This window comes from Danio rerio, chromosome 1, assembly GCF_052040795.2.
Source record: "Danio rerio strain M-AB ecotype USA chromosome 1, GRCz13ab, whole genome shotgun sequence".
Lineage (NCBI taxonomy): Eukaryota > Metazoa > Chordata > Actinopteri > Cypriniformes > Danionidae > Danio > Danio rerio.
In genome coordinates, this window is record NC_141021.1 from 44,320,324 (window position 1) to 44,333,322 (window position 12,999).

The following is a 12,999-nucleotide window of genomic DNA, read 5'->3' on the forward strand; positions in this document are numbered from 1 at the left end:
GAATATGCATAAATAAACACTTCCTTATCTGTGTAATCAGTGAATCTGTTTTCACTATTTATCACCTACTCAGACTGTGGGGTAAGGCTTTCTACCTAGTGTTAACATGCATTTTCTTTCTGCTACAGTACAAACAAACCCTTGTTATATGACTTTTGAGTGAAACAGAAAGCAAGCAAATAGATATGATGTAAATGATAATTGCATTTCAATTGAATCTCTGTTTTGGTAAAGAAGTAAAGTATAAATGAGTATACTCTTAAACATTACATATGAAAAACTGACTCCAAACCTTTAAACAAGTGTCTAATGATGAAGCTATAAGATATGTTTGGTGAATAAATGCACATCAGAAGCCATAAATATATGAAGTATAATAATAAATATATGTTAACAAAGACTGCTAATAATATTTACAGTATAATAATATTTACAGTATTTAATACAAAAAAGACTAATTTTAAGGTCATATTTCTACAGGAAGTCCTGATGATTTGGCTAATTGTCATTGGATGTTATCACATTTAAACTGTTTATATAACAATGATGCATCTAAAAGTTATAGTTTTTTTTTTTCTCCATGCCTTTTTAAAAAAGATTCAGGTCTACACCACAACCTTTTCAACAACAAACAAAAATGGCCAAAAACTCTGTATTACAAATGCCAGGCCAGTATTTGCTGCAGTCATCTTGTTAGTAAAGAGTACCTGTAGGGAAGTGACCTTATGCCGTCTCATATCAATGTATTATTTGCAGTGTGCACTCTCAGAAATAAAGGTACGCAATCGGTCACTCTTCTAAAGGTACACATTTGTACTAGAAGGGTCCATTTTGGTACCTCAAAAGTATATATTAGTAGCTAAATATTTTAAGAGGAATTACCACATTCTCCACCATTGTTGTGTATGTTTGTTTGAGCTTGTCTTTAATCTACAATTCCCTAAACGTGTACTATGATGTGCATGACGCATGATGCCATTCTTTTCAAAGACTTTTTAGTTATTTACACTGACACCACAACCTTGTTTTTAAAAACCTCCACCCTTTTTCAAATGTATGCAGTTTCAGTCCTAAAAACTGAAACTGAAAAAATGCTTAACTTAACAGACAGCAGAAATGTTGAGGCTTCGTGTAGGTACATATTTATATGACCGTCATCTTCACTGAATTCATATTTATAACAAAACGGAGCCTACAAGATAACTGCCTCCCTTTCATTTTCAATGAAAAAAATATAAAACATACTCTCTCTTTTGCTGAATATCAGTTTTAATAACCAATGATGGCCATTTTAAATGTATAACGTACAATAAGTTTATACAATAAAGGAAATAAAGACAAGCAATCAGTCAAATGTGCAGAATCAGTGTACGCGGTTACATTAATTAATATATAATATAATATAATATAATATAATATAATATAATATAATATAATATAATATAATATAATATAATATAAACTTATCTTTGCGCTCAGCTAAAACACGTTACCTGAGAACAAGTAATATATTCACAAGACCAAAGTTGGGAATATTACATTAGATTAGATTAGATTCAACTTTATTGTCATTACACATGTACAAGTACAATGCAACGGAATGCAGTTTAGGTCTAACCAGCAGTGCAATAGCAGCAAGTGCAGGATACAGGAATAAGTTATAAAGTGCAGTTATAGAAAACTATGGTGATATTTACAGATGGGATGGATGTACTATGAACATTATATACAGGTTGGATAAGCTATGAACAGATTTACAATATATGAATATATGTGCAGGTTGCTATTAATAATCAGTAGTGTGCAGATAGATAAACATGATTACAAGTGTATATGTTACAATATATGAATATATGTACAGGGATAGATAAGCATGATTACAAGTGTATATGTATAGTGGGTGTGTACATATATGTTGTTAGATAGACAAAATGAATTAAATATCACGTTTAACAAATATATAGAGATTTATGGCCCATTTCCACTGAGTGGTACGGTAGGGTACAGTTCGGTTTGGTACGCTTTTATGGCCGTTTCCACTGTCAAAAGGCGTACCGAACCAAACCGTACCGTACCATTTTTTCTGCATCCTTTCGAAAGGGTCCCAAACACAAGAAAGGGTACCAAAAGGCGGAGCTAGACGCACAGCTGAACAATATTGGTTTACAGAGATATGTCATTCGCTTGCGCAACAAGCCAGAATGTAAACAAAGGACCCGCCATGTTTGAAATACACAGCGAGAGATTACTTGCGCTCGCTGCACATCTATATCTGAAATAACTAACTTCTTGAGCTGATGATAATAACTGTGTGTACTTTTTCTGTAGTTGGTAACATATCAAGGACTTTAAGGGTCTGTATTTGTTCATATATGTTGCATTTATTTATTTATTTATTTATTTAAAATAATTACAGACGTTACATTAGGCTATTTCGCACTGCTATTGATCTGCAGTTATAATCAAATCATGTTCATAGAAAGGTTAGTAATAAACATTTATACAGAAATATTTATGTGTGTAAAACGTCTGTTTTGAGAGAAGTGCTTTTCATATGATATGTGAGCGACCTGTGCAGCTTTATTGTAGACATTTTCTCGAGCAAGCATGACGTCGACTGAAACTTTGTCATACACTACGCCCACCAAAAGGGTACCCTTGCTAGTGGAAACGCAAGCCTGATAAAGGTGACCCATACAGACCCGAACCTTACCGTACTGTACCAGTCAGTGGAAACGAGCCATTAGATCCAGCCGTAGATCCTTGATGAACTGTCCGACGTACACAGCTCTTCTCGCTGCAGTGCATGCCTGAGTGTGTGTGTGGTCACGTGATGTGTGTTTTCTGCAGTGTAGTGTGGACGGAGAGTTGTTTAGAAACACTGGGTGAAACGTCAGTATGAACACGGATCGTTTTAATTCTAAAACGCTGTTTGAAAACTAAAATGTATTAGTGTAAATGGGGCCTAAATTTGCGTTTAGGGCAACATAAAGGAACAAAATGTTGAACCCCGCATTTATTACAGTGTATATTGTATCAGTGCAACAATCACTACTATCTAAATCATTTAAGGCACGTTGTTTAGAGTGTGACTGGGCAGTGAGACTATAGTGTTTAATTCAGGGCAATAGTGTTATTCTGACAGCAAATTAATCCATGTTAGAGAAAAGCAAAGCTGTAAGTGAGGAATCAGACAGGACAAAAATGATGAACCTTTTTTTTGTTTGTTTGTTTGTTTTCCACAGAAGAACTTCACATGGGTTTAAAATCGGAACAGCATGAGGGTGAGTAAACGACGACAGAGTTTTCATTTCTGGGTCAATGGGAATACGTAGTGCTGACTAAGCACTATAAGAGAGAAGATATGATTTATATGTCCGGAACGATGATGAATGTGGTGCATGCGAATAAATAGCCTGTCTTGCAATATTTCTCTCAAATGCTTTGCTTTGCTGAAACTAAGTGCAAGCTGGCTTGTTATGCTGATCTGAGTACAGATCTGCCGACAATTTTATAAGGGGCTTCATGATCCTAAATCTATGTAAGAGGGCAAGTGCCCTGTCTTGTGAGCTTAAACTGTAACATGAGATGTTACAAACAAGTTGTAGAAGTGACACCAGCAGCTGTTGCCCCTAATTTACCCTCTCAGCCGACGTTCCCCACAGGACTCTCATAAACAACTTTGAATGATTTTTGCCCTAATCTTACTTTGGTCTCATCATGTGTTAAGTGGGTGGCCATGTATGCACACAAATATCCACAATTTAACCCTTCGATACAGAATTAGTGGTAAACAACTATGTTTTGCAGGAGAATTGGTGTTTTTTTAAACAGCAGAGAGTGATTTCTCTTTCAATGGGTCTGTAAAACCAGCAGATACCGGAAATGCTGGAGCAACTGTTCATTAAAGAGACTTACAAGCTGTTGATGCAAGAACAGTTTGAGACATTATAAAGATGAGCAACTTGCTGAGCTGAGCGATCAATTATCGTGGCCGTTTTCTTTTTTCAGAATGTCTGTAGCTGCGGTTTGGTGATCAGTTAAATGACTAGACAACTTGAGCTATTAAAGATGTTGTAAAGCATTATGTTAACACTTACACTGGCAGATATATCATCTTTGTGGGTTTTAGGCAGGATTCAGAACTCAGGAGCCTGCAAAACATGATGACTAATTCACATCTGTGTCCTTAAAAGTTACATAATCTTTTTCTTTTTCAAAAATTGAGGCGAACAAACATGCAAATCCAGCTGATGACGAATCGCCTCACTATCCAGGGTATGTTTCTACCTGAATAAAGCAATTTCCGGTCTTATGAACAGAAAGAAATAATTAGGCTCGGAATTAACTATGAGTCATGTCTGGCATGTGTAAAACTCTTCATTAGCATCATGCACGACTCAAAGACAGGCTGCTCAGCAGCTCATTTGCATGTTAAGTAACCTCAAAGTTAAAGCAAAAGCTGAATTTATGTTAGTCATAAGCACACAGTAACACAAGCATTCTGTACATGATTACAAAGCACATCAACTTCAGAAATGAGCCCTTTGGTTTTGAAATGTCACCATGTTTGAATATTAATAAACACAGAGTGGAAACAGATGGAATTGGGGCTCAATTGCCCATGAATAACCTGCTTTCATCAGTGAGCTGTAGGCAAATATTTATAGTTTTCGAGTACTGCTGCACATAAGGTCACACTGTTGACCTCTTCACCATAGGAGGCTGTTCTTTTCATTGTCTACTATTAAGTGGCCAGGATGGCATAAGGCAAATTGACATCTCTGGACATTGTGCACAAAAACAAATTCCTGATTAATTCTTGTTACATGCAGTACATGACGTTCAGCCAGCTAGACTGAAAAACAGCATGCATACACACCGTTTATTACACCAGAGACCAGACCTGCCTGCTTGGTGATGTGAGCGATGCAGTTTAAGTAAATGAATTTCTTTCCATGACATTTTGAATGATTTTTCATGTTTAGTTATATGCAAATGTGTAAATTAATAAAAAGGTTGTTAGGTTATGAAATGTGTCTCATGCTAACTGTCTAAAGATGTGCTCACACTTGTAGCTCAGTTCCTTTGCTTCATTTTGTTTAGACTAGCGCTGCTGGGCGATTAATTGAAATTGAATCACAAATGTGATGGAGCTAAATGCAGTTGTCAAGAACGACGGTTCTGTGATCAGTAGTAAATCTCCTCCGAAAGCCAGAGGTTACTCTTGCACAGAAACTCCAAAAACCTCCAATGAAGAAACCCAAGATATCCTCCTAGCATTGCCCTTTAAACCGATTATTTACCTTATTCATGAAAAATAACTGCACACTACAGAAACATCTCAGAAGTATTTTAAGTTTTTAAGTTGCTTCAAAAATAAGTATGGAATAAAAATAAAGTACTATGTGTTTTTTCACATGCACAACTTACTACACAGAGTCATCATTCGAGGTGATGCTACAAAATCAGTGATTTATCTCTGTGTCATTATCATCCAATTAAATTTCTGATGAGATTATTGGCTCCATCTAAAAGCAGATGCTGGAGGTTTATTACAACTGGCTTTGCTGACAAATGTGCATGAAAACCACAATAGATTAATCACCCAGCCCTAGTCCAGACCAAAAAAGGTTTTACATTCATTTTCAAGACCAAATGTAAAGATATGAATCTAAATAGCAGATTTTATGATGCAATTTCCAACTGAACTTGCCAAACATTCAAAGTAATGTTCCGAAGTGGGCTAAACGTGCCATTGTTGGTACATGTATATGAGAACATGTAAAAATCTGTTAAAAATGGACAGTCAAATGAGTGCCGGGAATTCCCCATAACACAAGCAAATGAAAATCTCCCATAAGGAGATGTATTTCAGATTGCTGTTTTGATCTACAATGGGCTACACTTTGACTATGATGAGAAAGATCAGAGTTTAGAAGTAGGCTACACTAACCACACCTTTTCAAAGAAATTGCACTGACACAATTGCAAAAATGTATGTTTAATAATTAAAATTTATATTTATTGATTTTTATCAAACCAAGCATGCCAAGTGTGAACACACCCTAAATCTGGTTTACTTTAGGCTAACGTGCATTTTCGCCCGCGCATTACTGTATGAAACTTTGAGCATTATGTCATGTAAATATCCCATTCCTAAGGCAAAATCTAGTGCCAGTGCATCATAACTAAACATTCTCCAGCACTGAAGCTCCTAGAGAAGTGCACCGATTACTTTTGTGTTTACATTGTGTAAGAGAAGCACGTGGTAAACAAACAGCTGGGGTCAGGCCAGCTGGCGTGTGCTCTCGAACATTCTGCGCGCGCTTCCATGTATTGTCATGATGACGTTGAGAAGTTTGACACCACACATGAATGAACGAGCATTCAGAAGAAAAAAAAACTGAAAGAAAAAAGAGCTAGTCACTGTGGGAGACACACAGTAGATAAATAGCCTCAATACTGCTCAAATCCGAAAGCAAAGACGCTTAAAATTGGATTCAGATTTAAACCATGTTTGGATTCTTCACTTCGGTTATTCTATCGCTGTATTTATGTGTTGGCCATCTCTACACATAAAATGCTCACTGCTTGTAAAAGCAGTATATGTCTAATCATAAATAACGTAAACATCACGCCATTTACCGCAACTATAAGCTTTGAGAAAGACGAATTGGCGTACTAGCCATTCCGCTATGTGCAACTGTAACGAAAAGAACCACTCTGAATCGATTCGTTTGAACAGTTCAAAAAAAGATTCAACGTTCTTTGCGTCATGACGTAATTGTGTTGGCCCGTGGTCCCAGACATTCAGCGTGTAACATGCTTCAGTAAAGACTTATGTAAGCGAATTATATTATATTCTGTTGCCACCCCCCCCCCCCCCCATTAATAACCGCCAGTTACAATAGGCCTATAGCCAGCAGTCGACATCCTAGTGCTAACAGAGTAAAACCGTTCACAGTGTGTACAAATGATGTAGGCAACAAAATTAATATTAGAGTATAGACCTATTAAATAGCAATATGTTTATTTTTAACATACGAAATGTATTTCTTAACATATATTTTGGATAAATAAAATAGAATAATACTATTATTATTATTATTATTATTATTCGTGTTAATTACATTTCAAACTTAACGTTTAAAACACCACAATCTTAAATTAGGCTATTTTAAGATCAATTTGATCTTGCCTGACAAATCAAATGTAGTCTACAACCAATAAACCAGATTTGACAAACTCCCACAGAAATCATTTAATTAAAATCGAGACTTTCTGATTTCTGCTAGGGTGTAGCCTACTCAATTATGCTCTTAGGCTTCATTTGTCATTTGTATTTACATTAAATAAACATTAATGTTAAATGAATCTTACATTTACCTGACCAGTTTCCCCTTGTGTTATATATTTAAATTTTTTAAAGTAAATTCCATAGCTTTCGCTCTATTAATGAAGTACTCAGTTCACAATTAAATAAATAAGTCTGCTATTTTTGGTTAAATACCACAAGGACCGATTCCCCAGGATTTGCTAAGATTTGAACAGACCGGTTTAACGAAACTGATCGAGTGAACCATAATAAAGATTCGACTCAGGTGACTCGTTCACAATTCGCACACCGATAACGGAATCTATAACGTTACAGGACCTCAGTTCATGCCATGTAAGGTTTAATTTAAGTTTTGAGCTTTAATCTGTGCACTTCAAGAATAAAACACAGCCAAGGATGAATGTCTGTTTATGATCCAGCACATATCTGTATTTATTTATGGTGTCATGTGGAGGTGTAGTATTATGGACTCACCAGCCGTTTCTCCGCCACTCCTCCCTCCTGCTCGATCACAAACCCCAAAACTGATGGGAAAAGGCTCAAATTCAGCGCCTCCGCGATGCAAAACCTCTACTTTATTCTAAGGAGCGACCATAAATAAATCAGTCACGTCTTTTAATCAGCATAAATCCGAGCGCGTTATTAACATATCAACACAAGCCTACATAAACAGAGGCATCGCGAGCTGGGAGTTCACCGCTGCACGTAAACAGAAAGTAAAAGCGATCCACGGGCGTCTTGAGACTAGAGTGAAGTTTGTGTGTGCTCCTCATATACGACTGCATGTGGTGGTCGATTGAGGATTTTGGTGGTGGATGTGGTTTGTGCACGTAGCCCACGACACGACACGAGCTGGTCCCTCCCCCTTCATCACATACAGAGAGGGAGGGAGGGTTGGGGGGTATTGGGAGAGATGCGGATGCTGTAGGGGGGAGGTGATGTTTTTTATTATTATTATTATTTTTTGGCTATTAAATATATATATATATATATATATATATATATATATATATATATATATATAATATATATATATATATATATATATATATATATATATATATATATATATATATATATATATATATATATATAATATATATAAATATATTTTAATTACTGGCTATTAAAGAATATAATAGGAAGTATATTACAACACAAGTTATACAACCATATCACTGTTGCTCTTTTTAGTTTAAAGAATGAATGGATAAGTGTTCATATAATTTTATTTAATAATATGATTAACAATATAATATGCCTGCAACCATATAATAGAATCGAAAGCATAACGTAATGTAATATAACTATCACTATAGGATGCTTTTTGTAGTTTGGAGAATGAATGATAAGTGTGTGTATATAATGTTATTTAATATCATGTGATATTTATACACTGTAAGTGTTTGTTCATGCACTATTATTCACTGTAGGGTGCTGTTCGTGTTTGGTGAATGAATGGATAAGTTTATTTGTAATTTAACATGTAATTTAACATGTAAATTAGCATGTAATTTAACGTGGGATATGATGTATTCTATGATGCATAAACCGTCTGGAGATAAATAAAATATATCATAAAACATACATGACATGGTTACATATAACAGTGTCTCTATTTGGCATAAGTAATTTAGAAATATACCACACGAGGATGCTCTTAGTTGTTCAGTATAGTAATATATATGACAGTTTGATATCAGATGTGTCCTGTAATGCATAAACGGTTGGGAAATTATTAGTAATATAATATAAAAATATCAATGTAATAAAAAAGCCCTACTAAAGGGTTAGTTGAAGTCATGTTATATTATATGCATGTCATAACTTGGTTACATGTGTATAAACATGCTTTGAATTCATCTCTGAAAACCACTTATTATATACATTTTCCATACTGCTTTTTCTATATGGTTGTTAAATGTTATATTGTAAACGTTTTAGAAAATGTGTAATAATAATAATAATGATAATAATAATAACTAAATAGATGATTGAATAAATGAACGATTACTTTTATTAAATAAATAAATGATTAAATAAATAAATAGATAAAATGATTAAATAAACATATGATTAAATAAATTATTAAATAGTTCATGAAATAAATGATTGAATGAATACAATAATAATTAAATAATTAAATGATTAAATAAATGCATGTTGAATAAATTGATTATTGAATAAATCAATACATAATTGAATCAATAATTAGATGATTGAATAAATGATTAAGAAAATAAATAGATGATTAAATAATTGATTTAATGATAAAATGAATGATTAAATAAATAAATGATTAAATTAATTAAATGAATAAATGATCAAAAAATAAATAAATGATTTAAAAAATGTAATTAAATAAATGCCTAAATGATTGAATAAATTATTAAATAAGCTATTAAATAGAGGGTTAAATAAATGGAATTAATAAATAAATACCCATTGAACACTGGGAGAACATGCAAACACCACACAGAAATGCCAACTGACCCAGCCGGGCCTCGAACAAGCAACCTTCTTGTTGTCAGGCAATCGTGCTACCCACTGCGCCACCATGACGTGCTGATTAAATAAATGATTTAATAAATTATGAAATAAATTAATGATTAAATAAATAAAGAAAAGAAAAAATAAATAGATGATTAAATAAATGCTTTCAATTATTAAATAAATGATTAAATAAAAAATAAATGATTAAATAAATGAATTAAACTATTAAATGATTAAATAATTAAATAAATGAATAAATAATTAAATAAATTATCAATTAAATAATTAAATAAATGATTAATTAACTGAATAATTAAATGATTAAATAAATGATTAATTAAATAAATAATTAAATGAATAAATAAAACATGATTAATTAAATAAATAATTAAATGATTAAATAAAACATGATTAATTACATGAATAATTAAAGAATTAAAATATTAAGTAAAATGATCAATTAAATGATTCATGAAATTAATAATTAAATGAATAAATAAAATAATTATTAAATCAATGAATAAAAAATTAAATAAATTTGTAAAAAAAATAAATAAATTTTAAATCGAATTGACTTTATTTAGAGCAGTTTTGAAAGTTCAAATCGTTGTCCATTTTGGATTCAACGTCTCTGGAAAGCACAGTAAGTGAGTGGGCACACTTGGTTGAGACACAGCCTGTGAGCGTGTGCCAGTGCATGCCAATGAGGTGCCACTGACAGACACGTATTGTATCAGAGCCAACTAGGCGGAATCATGGGAACCCATGAATAGCTGCCTGGGGGCGGGTCGAGAGACCAGGATGGCAGTGCTTACAAAGCCCTATTGAGGCCAACACACCGGGCACTAGACTGGCACTGAATCAACTGACATGTGGAGTATAAAGCGTGCATGGAGACAGGAAGTGTTATCCCTGGTACAAACCGATGAAGTAGAATGGAGTATTAGACTATACATTGTATCTAGACCTCTAGAGTGACAGTTAAGAAACATCTCACTGACTTTATATTTGCTGTTTTACTTACTTATTTATCACTGTCCCAAAGTTTGAATGTTTTTCTAAGTACACATTTAAAGAGTTCACCCAAAAAAGACAATTCTGGTATTAATTTGTTTATCCTCAGAATACAAAGTATTGTAGGTGAAATCTGAGAGCTTCCTCATCCTCCATAAACTGACTGCCAGGTTACCGCCTCATCTAAAGTCTTAAAAGGTAACAAAAACATCCTCAAAACAAACCCTGCACCTTTAATGGTTATATCGGAATATTATCAAGCCACAATAATATTTTTTTGTGCACACAAAAATAATGACTTTATCTGTTCTGTTTGGTTCTCTAATATGTTTGATGCCATCAAACAGTTATATAAATGCAATATCAGACTTGTAGCAGTGCGATATGGCTGTATATCATCATTGGTGGGACACTATTGACCTTATTCTAAAATGCGGAAGTGCGCCTGTTTTCGCGATTGTCTTAGAACTTCCGATTCAGTCGCCTATGGGAGAAATGACTAGGAATAATAAACGGCAGAAAATGGCCAAACTACTTGCTCAACAAACAAATGTTTGCATGACTACACAGACCAAGTAGCATTATATAATAAGAAAATATTAAATTGCAACATCAAGCAGCGTAACGAGCAGTTGTTAACGGCAAAAAATGAATGAAAGTGAATGTGACCGGAAGTCGCGAGACAAAATGAATCAAATGGCAGCGCCTACTCGACAGCTGAGAATAAGGTGAATAAGGCACTCAACCTGCAGCCATATCGAACTGCTCCATATATATGAGCAATATCACATGGATGCTGATGCGCTGTATCTCTAAAGGCTTTATAATAGGCACTTTCCTTATAAATAAACTGCATAGTTGCAATGTAAACAACTACGTTCTTGCCTAAAAAGCCTCAAAAGCACATTATGTTGTCCAACAGATGCAATATTTGTCAAACTGTAGTGAACTTATTCTTCTGCTTGTCGAGTAATACACAAGGGTGAAGAGGCTGTATTAGTGCTGTTATTGCAGAATATCACACGGCTATCAGCCAATATATATTTGTTTGTTTGTTCGTTTATCTATAACAATATTTAAACTCAAACTTATAAACTATATGCATCTATTTTATCATTGTCAAGTTTGAACTCAAAAAATGGGCCAAAATTTAAGGGGTTAATTACATTTCTTTATACTTCTAAAGACATATTTCCCTCAAATATGAATTTTTATAGACTAATAAATCAAGTAGTTTCAAACCTTTATGAATTTCTTTTTTTCTAGTGAACACAAAAGAAGATATTTTGAAGAATGCTGGAAACTGGCAGTCACTGACTTCCATAAGGGAAAATATAAATAAGGCTGTGGCTTCAGTTTTCCAATATTCTTCGGAATATGATATTTTGTGTTCAATAGAAGAAAGAAAACTGAAAGTGGTTTGGAACAAGTGATTGTAGGTTAATGATTTGCTTGAACCATCCTTTCATAGCAGGGGAGTCAAACTGGAGGGCCGCAGACCTGCACAGCTTAGCTCCAGCCCTCCCTCAACACAAGCGCCTGTAAGTCTCAAACATGCCAGAAGGACTCATTAGTTGGATCAGGTGTGTTTAATTAGGGTTAGGACTAATCTGTGCAGAGCTGCAGCTCTCCTGGAACTGAGTTTGACACATGCTTTAACGTGATCCTAATGTCCAAAGCATTCTTCTATGATGCCTAAACGTGCCGTAAAACAGTGTTTCTCAACCATGTTCCTGGAGGACCACTTTCTTTGCACATTTTTCATGTCACCTTAACCAAACATAACTGATTCAGATCATCAGTCCATTAGCAGAGACTGAAAGACCTGTAATGGGTGTAACAGACAAAGGAGACATCTAAAACATGCAGTGCGTGTGGTCCTCCAGGAATGTGGTTGAGACACACTGCCTTAAAATATCAGTTAGGTGTTTATCTGTGTCCATTTAACATGCAAAGCTAAATTTTGTTCTATGCTTGTTTTTAATAGTGGCTTTGAATCTTATGTAAATGTGGGGGGATTGTTGTGTTTCTCTTTGCATTGAGGTTTGCATGTTTTGAATCTGCTCCGTAGCAAAACAAGTAGGCTAGATGTCCTTTTCCGTGCAGTTCATTAACATCTAAATTCAATTGGCAGAGATCAATTTCACAAAGTC

The 12,999-nt window shown here is 34.3% G+C and overlaps 2 protein-coding genes across 8 annotated transcripts in view; one reads left to right on the forward strand and one right to left on the reverse strand.

Moving 5' to 3' along the window:
* The window catches only part of rnf24 (ring finger protein 24), a 46,939-nt gene extending 38,790 nt beyond the window's left edge, over window positions 1-8,149 (reverse strand). For 2 of the 4 annotated variants that reach the window (XR_015475721.1, XM_087235606.1), the window contains exons 1-2: window positions 7,814-8,149; window positions 4,101-4,154 (exon numbers count right to left, since the gene is read on the reverse strand). Coding sequence is in view for 1 of the 4 variants with exons in the window: in XM_087235606.1 (XP_087091732.1) it covers window positions 4,101-4,117 (17 nt within the window). In the remaining 3 variants the exon portion in view is untranslated. 4 annotated transcript variants of the gene reach the window in all.
* smox (spermine oxidase) overlaps window positions 1-12,999 on the forward strand; it is a 101,843-nt gene that overhangs the window by 43,930 nt on the left and 44,914 nt on the right. For all 4 annotated transcript variants that reach the window (XM_087235300.1, XM_087235299.1, XM_087235301.1 and 1 more), the window contains one exon: window positions 3,246-3,284. The gene's annotated coding sequence lies outside the window, so the exon portion shown is untranslated. The remainder of the gene's footprint in view (window positions 1-3,245; window positions 3,285-12,999) is intronic.